The following is an 11,506-nucleotide window of genomic DNA, read 5'->3' on the forward strand; positions in this document are numbered from 1 at the left end:
GATTCTTATGTAAAAGTTCGTGAGAAACACGATGGCGCCACTGGTTTTCTCTGAAATAAACTCCCAAGCTCAAAAAGAGCTCTCAAAATGAGGCCAAAATGGAGGGGATATCCCACCGAACCCTGAGAGTCCACCTCTACATCAAGACAAACCCTCCATGCAAAGATAGGGAGCAAGTACATTAGCAGGGTTGCTGTGTTTTCAGTTTTGGAGTCCCAAAATAAAGTGGCAGCCCTGTCATCAAGACAAACCCTCCATGCAAAGATAGGGAGCAAGTACATTAGCAGGGTTGCTGTGTTTTCAGTTTTGGAGTTCCCAAATAAAGTGGCAGCCCTGTCAATGTATTAACTCCCTATCTTTGCATGGAGAGTTTGTCTTGATGCAGACGTGGACTCTCAGGGACAGCGTGGGATATCCCCTCCATTTAGGCCTCAACTTGAGAGCTTTTTTTGAGCTTGGGAGTTGATTTCAGAGAAAACCAGTAGCACCATCGAGTTTCTCGCGAACTTTCACATCTATATTATACAGCTACAAGCAAAATCTTGGAAGCACTATTTCTGACGAACTGCCGGACCGATAAGGATGATCTTTCCATGTATGTCATCTGTAGTAGATGTAGATGTGCAAAACATTATGAAACCCCGAACTTTTAATGTTGTAGAGCTTTTAAAGCTCATGTCACTTAAGTCCAATGTTAATAGCGTGAGAGATATGTCGTTTCCGCTAGAAACGTCAAGATGTGGGATTCTACATGAGTGACTCGAATAAACAATAAAACAATGGAAAAGCTCGAGAAGAGCTCCTCATTCGAAGCGTTGAGGAACGGTGCATCGCTCAGGGTTCAAGGTTCAAGGTCCAACGTATATGTACATCCAGCTATTCCTCATCATTTACAAATCTGAGTGTTACGTCAACAATTTTGAAATCGATGCAGCTCGAACAAAAAATGGTGTATTAAAATGGAAGAAAATTTTTGCCTATACATATACGTAAAGGGCCCGCGAAGCGGGCCTGAGGGCGCGAGGCGCCCTCCCGGGAGTTGGACCGCGTGGCGGTCAGGGGGCAGGGCCCCCTAGTAAAAGTCAACAGCCAATCGCAAATTCCTCACACATGCAACATCTCCATTATTACAGAAAATCTGTTCCTGATTATAAACTACACAAAAAAGGGATAATATGCCTCTGAATGAACCCTGAGTTCAACTTCAGGCCCGCCCGATTTGATTTTTTAGATTCTTGGTGCAAGGTCTCTGGTATATATTCCCTCTGCTTCCCATGAAGTTTCAACTGACGCTGATCGATTGACTTTTATTCGTTTGTTTCAGGACTCGCTAGGTGAGCCTTCCGAAAAGAATGATGCGTCTCTCCTGCACGTCTTGACAAACGGCGAATCTTAAGACCTCGAGATCTCCGGACTACTCCGGGTCCTCCGGCCACGATGATGACCAATGGAGTGGCGTGAATTGCGATACATCGTTTGTTATGCCATTTAAACCTATGAAAAAAGATCGATTAGCAGGGTGTTCGCAGCGAACACCTTAGTAATCGATTCTTTACCATAGCTTCAAATGGCGAGATATCGATAGTCGATTATTCACGCCACGCCACTGATGATGACCCGCGAGTTGCAATGTTGTGGACCACGCAAGCATCAAGAGTACCGCTCATTCATTCCTCAGCGGCGTTTCTGAAGAACGCGATGACCAAAAAAGAAGGGGAAAAATAAACACATGAAGGGAATGGACCACTAGACAAGGCACGAATTCAAGCATTCTGATACATGTTTCTTAATCAGAATTTCACGTAGAATACGATTCGCGCAACTAAAATTACTGAAACTAACTCCTGACGAAGATATTAACCTTTTTATTTCACATTGGTTACGCGGATTTTGAACTGCCCGCTCACAAGAAACTCAAAGCTCTACGTGAGTCAAATCGCGCACTAGAACAGTTTCAGCAAGCCTCTCGATCGAGCACTGTTCATTTCCCACCGTGTGTTGTTCAAATTATAAGTAATTTGCTATAGCTGAGCCAAAGCGTCAAAATTGTGGTTGCCAGATTTTCATATCGCAGAGACTGTCACGATAATATTCAACGCGCGATGTGAATCACGTAGAGCATTGAGTTTTATAGAGCGGGTGGTTTGAATTCACGCATCAGGAATCATTAAATATCTTCGTAAGGAGTTGATTTCGGTAATTTTTGTTGTGCGCATCGTGTTTTACGTGAAATTTCGGTTAAAAAACAGGTATCAGAATGCTCAAATTCGTACCTTGTCTAGTGGTCCATTGTTTTTAAAAAAGATCAGCTTGGAGACTAGTGTAATGTAAGAGGTAGCGAACATTTCATAAAGGGAGATTATTGTGAGGTTGTTTTAAACTACCGTCCAACGCGAAAACCCCGTATAAATCCATTCCAGATTTTAAAAAAAATCCTTTTTCAGACGAAGCGCTACGTTACAAGATAACCTGGCCACTCCATGCTCCGTATTTTCATTTTAACTTGCCAACAGTATAACAAAGTCATTCCGAAATTGCAAAGGATGGATGTTTGCAGCCTTTCGTGCTGTGGAGAATTTTGTCGGAGTAAGATGTGACGCATCTGAAATGGAGTTACGGCGTTTTTGCGTCGGACGACAGTACAGTCGGATTATTGTCGTGGATAAATTCCAGCATAACTTTTCCGCACACTTTTCCAGCCCATATTGTTTCAACACAACTTTCTCAAAATATCATTTACGCACAGTTTTACCGATAACGTTTCCACACACTGCACTATTAGGCAACGCTGTCGCACACGGAAAATACGTGAGTTAAAGGAAATGATGAGCAAAATAAGAAAAAAATAAATAACTTACGAAAAAGTCACTTCTGCAGGGAAAAGATATACTGTCACTTTCATCTATGGATTCAGGGCTGTGTTCTCCATCAACATAATTTTTGGTTAAGGTGATTTGATGGACGCCATATTTTGTGTCAAAACGGCATGCGATACATCGCATCAGTTGGTTCCATTTTTTCAGCTACTCGTCATTTTTCTCCTATTTTGAAATCGCAATTCTGTTGTCAGGAGTCTAAAGCACTCACTTACCAATTTTAACAAAGAAAATCAACGTTATAAAGGCGTGGTTTTTTCAAAGAGAAAACATAGCATTCGTTACTGATATCGAAACTGCACTCTAATACGATATTTTCTCTCTGAAAAAACCACGCCTTTAATACGTTGAATTTCTTTGATAAAATTGGTAAGTGAGTGCTTTAGTCTCCTGACAACAGAATTGCGATTTCAAAGTTGGAGAAAAATGACGAGAAGCTGAAAAAATGGAACCAATTGATGCGATATATCGCATGCCGTTCTGACACAAAATATGGCGTCCATCGAATCACCTTAATTGTTGGTTTGTGCGTTCAGATCTAGGGCACTTTTCCATGGCAAATACCTCAGCATAATCGGAGTCATGTGTGATGGAGGAGCCATATTTGGTTTCACCTGGTTTTTGTAAGTCGAGAGAGTTGAACATCGAAGTGTTGCCAAATAGTGCAGTGTGCGTAATAAACGTTATTGGTATAATTGTGCATAAATGAAATTTGGAAAAAAGTTGTGCGGAAACGTTATGCAGCCGCAGAAGTGCGGCCCCCCAAAAATACAACATGTCCTCCACGCTGGACTGTGTCCGGTAGAGTTTTCTAAAAGCTTTTTCACGTATCTAAGAAAATGCAATTCTTCCAAACTGAATACTCCCTAAAACTCCACTTTGGAGGTTGCCAAAATGCTCTCATGAGTTTTCATTAGATTTAAGTTGTGGTCTTCCGTACGAAAAGCACCAGGTGGTGGCGGGGAGACGATGCTTCACTACAGACTAGACTCCTGAATTTATTGCACTATCGTGCTTGTGTTGTAAATTTGAGTTTCAAGAAAGCATTGTAAAAATTTCAATGTGGAGAAGATGCAACAATGAGATTTTTCTTGAGTCTTAGATTGACATGAATTTGCTTAGTGCAATATCAATTCATTAATTGAGAATGTTAGGAAGCTTCGTATGAAATGAGCGATGAAAATATGTTACTCGTAGCTTTCTAGCAAACCCCTTCAATGGATCACTAAACACGGTAATATTTACAGTGCCGCATGAGATAATTCTCCATTTAGCATGCACGCCATATTCAGAAGAGCTCGAAATTCAACTCAAGAGCAAGACATTGCCATTCGAAAACATAGTATTCTCAAAATAATACCTTGGCTTTGTGGTTTTTCACATTTAAACCTGTCCAATCATAAATGTGGTTTACTAATTTAACTTCCGCCGCCGCGCCGCGCTGACCACACTGTATTTGGCGCAATGCGTGAAGTATTCATGCAGTCTTGTAGGCGCTATGCGTTTCACGTCGACCGCTGCTGACCGCACTGTGTTTGACACAATGCTTGAAGTATTCATACGGTAATGTAGGCGCTAATATGGGTTACAAGCCGACCGCCGTGCCGAGGGCTTTTCCTTTTTATCTCAAGTCCTAGTCATCATTGCGCTATGCTCTGCGCCGTTCCGGGCCAAATTGCGTGTTTAATTTCTCTCTAAACTCGACTACTTAAAGGTGCTGCCTCTTCAATCACCGAAAGACGTCAAAATTAGAAATTACTATCCTCTCAGGAAATGTGAGATTTTGTCGCCTTTTCGGATTTGTAATTTTTATTCTGAAACCGATTTTTTTTTAAACCTACATATAAAAAAAAATTCAAAATTTGCTGCCATGAAGCAACCTCCTGAATCCGGCCCTGTCCCGTGGATGAAACGGCGCGGGATATCGAAGAGGAGGAAGGAAAAATAACTTTACAGAAGTAGGTCTTGGAAAAAAACTCATCCTTCGATGTGAAGTTAAGTTGCACAAGCACGACTCCTCGCCTATGACGATGCAAAGTCTGTAATTGTTTCTTAAATTGTCGAGGAAACTTCAGCACTGAGTGAAAGTTATTTTATACTGTAACACACACTGGGTGCCCTCTGTGACATAATTAGACTTCAGTTTTTATGAGGTCGGAAGTTTGAACCATTAAATTCATAAAGCTTTACTTGCATTTGAGTTGAATTTGGCAACACTTGTTGTTGCGTATCTGTCACAGGCGATTAGTTAAATCAGGCATTTCAACTGGCTGTGTTTCAACTGTCTAGTAAGTAGTCAAATTTTGACGAATTACGGAATTTTGTCAATTTATGGCAAAGAGCTTACGAATTTCAAAATTTTGGGAAACATAAATCATAAAATTAATGAACTCTTCTTCCTTCTTCCTCTACAACAGCTTTACATGTATTATAATTTTAAAAATATTGTATTTTGAGACATGTTGAAGATATCAGGACAAAGATTCGTTTGGGAGCTAAAACTCATTCTGAATACTTTTGCATGATGCACGTTTTTACAGAAAATTCATTCTTTCAGGCGTAATGAATTTTTTTATCTGTAATTAGGAGAAGAAACTGAAATATTTTTGTAAGTTAGAATATTTGACCATTCGCCTAGTCATTTGACAAAATTCCTGATTTTACTAGTTGCCTTCGACATATTCACCGTGAAAATTAGATGAGTAAACGGCATGCATTGTCATGTTAAATTTATACTCTGTCTAGTGATTCATTCTCTGTACAGTCGAGCGGCCATTTTAGAGCTTGCAGGTATATTTCCACCATGACATTTGTTATTCACGAAGGGTCGACCCGCTCTGGTCACGAATAGGTACGCAAGAACACCGTCATCGGTCGAACCCTTTCACTTGAGTTCATTGAGCTCCGAACATCAAAATTAAAAAATTACATATCATGTTGTTTTCTTTTTCTTTGACCTTCTGATTTCATTTAATCTGTACAGCTTACCGCGTAAGGTGCGTTAATGTTAAGTTTCATTTACCTCGTATTTTGTTGAGCTTAAGATGTATTTATGAAGTAGCTTTAAATCATGCTACTGGCCTGTAAAGTTGCATTAGTTATAATTTCCCGAAATTGTTTCCACTAGCCGTTAATTTTCACGAAGCTTGTAGGACGCCTTGAATTTCAACCCTCACGACGTTATCGCTGTATAGGACTGAATTAGGCACAGTACGCGTTAGGCTAGAGTGCCTAAGCTTGAACTGTTAAAAAATTGCGAAGAAACAGAGTTGAGGTAAAAAATATAGATTTCTAGTTCGCGATGCTGGTGACTATTCGTAAGTCTCACGAACACTGATTCGAGGTTCGGAGCCGAAATTCTGGTAACTATTAATTAGTGACATCGGAAATTTGAAATGAGCTGATTTCGAAGCAGCGCCAAAAGTCGTCGTCAAACTATAAATGAAGTTCTTGTATCTTGCGATATTTAATCCCATGTAAAATTTCATGAGAAACAAGGTAATGCCAATAGTTCTTTCCGTGGACCAGGGTCCTTCAGGCATACCAAACCGGACCTTTTTTTATGCCTTTGATTTTTAACTATTTGAGATGAGGGGGTTGAAGGACATTTCGACAACGATTTTTTGTCCGCACACCTGGTTCTTCTAGAAGTTTATGTCCAAGCGTTTTTTCGGCAGGGGAGTTCGTGCCGTAGTACCTTAATTTATTTTTCGAGGAAAGCTTCGTACTCTTAAAGGATGCCTATCATTCTTAAAATGTTGGAGCGCCTTCAATTTCGTTTCATACTGTGCAACACCTCCGTTGTGAAATAGTTGCTTAAGGCGCCGCGCCGTGGCACGCTGCGGCGCGGCGGGCGGCGGGCCATCTCTCAACGCGCAATGGCGCCTACAAACCTGAGGGGATACTTCAAACATTGCGCAATGCGTAAAGTATCCCCTTAGGTTTGTAGGCGTTAGTGCGCGTTTCGCGCCGGTAGCACGCCGCTCCGCTCTGTGTTATGGCTCGTAATATTTAAAATCGCGGAGTCGGTGTTTTTCAGTGCATGATTTTGAAATTTTTGCACACTCTAAATGGATTTTTCTCATTTAAATTTATGAAAAAAAAAATTGTATTTGAGGAAAATATAAAATGTGTTTTGTAAATATTACGGTGGTTCTGTGTCAAATTTAATGATTCCCAAAGCACTTAAATGTTTGCTTTTATATTTTGTGCTTTTACTATGCATCAGCGCGGTGTTCGCGCAACCAAACGCCCGAAATCGGAAGTATTTAACTCTAAAAGATCGATTTACATAGTCATACGGGTTAAAACTAATGAATGCGTGCCTCTTGGTTTTTCTCCCATTTTTATTCATTTTTGTATAGTTTATTTCAACACAACTTTTATTTTCTGCGTGGACGTAAACTACTAGACAAAACAGGTGCGCGGACAAAAAATCGTTGCCGGGATGTCCTGAAACCGATGAGGGTAGTAGATTTACCCATAACAGATGATATCTCTGATAACAATACGTGGTATCAAACTTCTGATTATGCCTTGCAAGATCAAATTTGTATATTCCGGCATACCTCCGTGTTTTTTTTAAAATTTTGTAGCTTAATTAACAAGATGAGGAGGTTTTTTTAGAAGTAATGATTGAATTCAAGTATTGAACATGTGCTTAACGTTATTTGCTGTAAAATATACATTAGGAGTTAAAATTCTCAGTTGTTTCATTTATTACCTCTTTATCCCCCGACCACAGCTGTATTGCTTAGTGTAAAAATAAGGACTCTGTAAAGGCGAAGGGAAGAAACATGAAAAACACTGAATTGGGGGGGGGGGAGGTTGGGAGAAGCTCCACGGAATACAGAGCGATGAAAACTAAAATAATAATAGAAACTCGACGAAGTGACAAAAAAAAATGCAAGACCGGGAAATAATTTGAGGGAAAAAATACTGGGGGAGCTAAAAGCGAAAAATTTTGCCTCTCAAGGAAGGGTCAGCAGAATGAATCTACTAGCTCCAGCTTGGAGCTCCGTGGTTAGCCTGAGCACACGGAAAAATGGTTATCCTATCAATCAGCAAATATTGTGTTCGTAATTTCACATTTTAACATTTTATATTGTGGTTGAATTAACCACGCCCATCGTTGAAGTAGCACTTACATTTTGGCTGATAATTTTACCCTGGTTTTCCCCGATCACGGAGAGATTAAAAGAGCTCAACCTCACTGGAAAAAAAGCACATTGGATCTAGAGTCCAGACTCTTGAAAACATTGACAAGAAAAAATCCTCTTGATTCAATCAGAGTTAAGCTTAAATCAAAAGGAAATCCGTTCAAATGAAGAGGCTTGGTTCTTGATTTAAGCTTAAATCTGATTGAATCAAGAGTATGTTTTCTTGTCGATGTTTTTAAGAGTCTGGACTCTAGATCCGATGTGTTTTTTTTCCAGTGCTCCCTCCCAATGTCAAACTTATATCACAAGACTTCGATAACCTGTTCACCAATGTGGACGTCAAGGAAACCGTTTCCACCATCAAAAACTTCGCGAGCAATGACTCCAACCATTCTAATTCAAAAGTCAAAGAAATCCGTCATCTTCTTGAATTTTGAACCAAACACAATAATTTCCAGTACAAAAATGAGTTTTTTAGGTTAGTGGATGGCCTACCCATGGGTTTGTCACTCTCACCTCAACTGGCAGATGTAATACCAAATCTACGATGTAATACCCTACCACCTACCAAATAAATTGCGAAAGTGACATGACGTGCGCGGGACAAACAGGAAGAAAAATAGGCACCAGGGTTAAAAAAACACCTAGCCTGTGCCCCTCTAAGAGCCCATTAATGCACGCGATTCGTGTCGCCACGACGTTTTTTGGAATCGCGCGATCCATATTTTTCTTGCCGCGGCACCTTTTTTCTGCCGCCGCAATACCGTTTTCCTGGAGCGCAAAAGGTCCATAACACGTGCTCAGTTTCAGTTTGTTCCCACGTGTTTTTTGTCTGGATCCGGAAAACGAATGAATCCCGTTGTTTTTTACATTTCGACGGTGAAACTACCAAACCACGTATCTCGTTTGCGGTGTTTAAAAATCTACGCTCACATTTTATGTTTTTGAAGTAGACCAAATCAATATCATTCCTTGAAATTTTCACGGAATTTTCTTCGCACAAAGAGGAAAAATCACAGAAATTTTCAAGACTGGATGTTAAGTAGTTTTTCATTTAAAAAATAAAGTATGACAGGAAGTCTGCGACGTCGCAAACCGAGATACGTGGTTTGGTAGTTTCACCGTCGATTTATTTTCGGTATTTAAAATATAGAGAAAAAAAGACAGTTTGGTGTGCATCCTATCAACGAAACCCGGTATGCTGAGGGGCGGCGTTTACTACCTTATGTATTAAACTTCGTGATGACCGTGGAAACAAATTTTTTAACTATTTCCGTATGTCAGTGCCTACTTTTGATGAACTTTTAGTTCAAGTAACTGTAGCCCTACCTGAAAACGAAGATTTGATTGGAGGACTTGCTTTCACCCCTGTTGAAATGTTCAATTCCAAGCGGCGGTCGCCGCCGCAGGTTGAAACTTCTTGCTGTCGCTTGCATAAACGGCTCCATAGCCTCCCGTGTAGTTTGAAATCGCGCGATCAGTGGCGTGGCGTAGAGTGCGATGTATCGATTGTTCTGCCATTTAAACCTATGGTAAAGAATCGATTATTAAGGTTTTCGCTGCGAACACCCTAATAATCGATCCTTTTCCATAGGTTAAAATGGAAGAACAATCGATACATCGCAAAGCACGCCACGCCACTGCGCGCGATTCGTTGTCGCCCGGGACACGGCGACAACGAATCGCGTGCATAAATGGGCTCTGAAAATCGGGCAAATCGTCATTGGCGGACAACACCGAACGGGCAACACGATGATGCAACGCCGAAAACCAGTGACAAGAATGACGCGATCACAGCGGGTGCACCCTAAACATGTTTTAATAAGCTTTTTAATATTAGTGTTTCACCATGTAATGTTCGAATTACGGATGCCGTGCATCCAGCATTTTTAGTGTGGTGACCTGATGATGATCGTGAAAAGATCGAAATAGCTTTCGTTTACGTAGAGACATGAAGCGCGACATCGTTTCTCCGATATCAAAAAAACTGGAGGATCATTTTAAAGATCTTTTGACGGAAAGGCGCCCAGAGTTTCGAGACAGCGGCACGGACAACGGAAGAATGAACAACTTGGAGATTCACACTTGTGACATAATTCAAGCGGTTAAAGAGCTAATTAATGACAAAGCACCGGGTCCTGGTGGAATGAGCCAGTTCGGCTGAATTTTTTTATTACGTATTATGAAAGTCCTTGGTGAAATGAGTATACAGAATTTTTTTCAGATTTTTTTTGAGCCCTCTGGCCTGAGAAATCTTACTTCAAAAATGCCAAAAATTGAAGGTCTCTGAAACGCTGTTTGAATCGCGCGGGCTGAGAACTGACGTCACACCTCAGGTGGTGACGACCCTTGGTTTATTCCGAGTTAGTCCGAACAATATGGCTGCTGCCCGGTTTGTTTATTTAGCGAAAGTTTCTAGCTGTATATTGTGATTTAGTGGTAAAATTTGACGAGAAATTAGTTGAAACATTTGGTTTCTTCCGAAATTAACTCTTTCTTGATGAAAAAAGGCGTTAAAGTTCGCGAAATTTATTCACCGGGCGTCCGATAAGATTGATAACAGGAAGGATCCAAACAACTCGGAATCTTTTGATTTTCTTTACCTTTAAACCATTTCTGACTTCTACAAAGCATCTGAAAATCAGTTTTATCGTATTTTACAATCTGGAGCTAGAGTCTATCGGCTCATTGTGATGTGTATTCAGAGTATTCTGAAACAGAAAGTCAGTTGTCATAAGTTCACACCCAGACATTCTTTTCTTGGATCATTCGCTTTTCATTTTCGCCTCAAATCAAGTGTTTTGTAGTTTCCTTATCTGAAGTATGTGGTTTTGAATTCATACAAGAGTTTGAAGTTCATCTGTTTTAGCATTAAAGCCTATTGAGCCCTCAAACTTTACCGATATGATTACAGTTCCAGGTTCCTCTGGTCCGTACCAAGTGATTAGGTACACATCAAAGATGTGTCCTATGGTTCTTCAAATTAACAGTTCAGAAGTAAATTAGAGACTACAGTAACTTAATCCACTCCTGCCCTTTCCTTCAGTGTTTGTTCGTGTCTGTTCTTTATGCGTTACCACTCTAGTGCATACACCGGTAATGTAGGTTAGATAGGTATTATCGCATATTTTCTACTAGCAGTAAGTACCTTCTCTTAAGCGTTCTAATTTAGCAAAGAAATTCCATCAGTTGCAGAAAATTGTGTGCGTAATGAATAAGTGAATATGAATACCTCCTTTTGGTGACTCAAAGTTTCTCAGATCCGTCTTAAGGAGGTTTCGCATGTAGGTAGGTGCATGATCAGTTTTGCCAGATGAAATTACTGCTCTAGCAGCTTCAAATTTATACTTTGATCTCTGATTCACTAATAAATGACACTTTATGGTGTCATTTATATTTAATCAGTTCAAAGCTAATGCGACAATAAATCATCAAAGGTCCGATTGAGGAAGAAATTTTCCGGTGAGTGCC

At 40.3% G+C, this 11,506-nt stretch overlaps 1 protein-coding gene across 3 annotated transcripts in view; it reads left to right on the plus strand.

The window, feature by feature from the left end:
• Window positions 1-7,578, plus strand: part of LOC109036906 (uncharacterized) — a 359,096-nt gene extending 351,518 nt beyond the window's left edge. For all 3 annotated transcript variants that reach the window (XM_019051326.2, XM_072305545.1, XM_019051327.2), the window contains one exon: window positions 1,325-7,578. In XM_019051326.2, the coding sequence (XP_018906871.2) occupies window positions 1,325-1,396 (72 nt within the window). In that variant the 3' untranslated portion in view covers window positions 1,397-7,578. The remainder of the gene's footprint in view (window positions 1-1,324) is intronic.
• The last annotated feature ends 3,928 nt before the right edge of the window (window positions 7,579-11,506 follow it).

The sequence above is a fragment of the Bemisia tabaci genome, chromosome 10 (genome assembly GCF_918797505.1).
Source record: "Bemisia tabaci chromosome 10, PGI_BMITA_v3".
NCBI classification, from domain to species: domain Eukaryota; kingdom Metazoa; phylum Arthropoda; class Insecta; order Hemiptera; family Aleyrodidae; genus Bemisia; species Bemisia tabaci.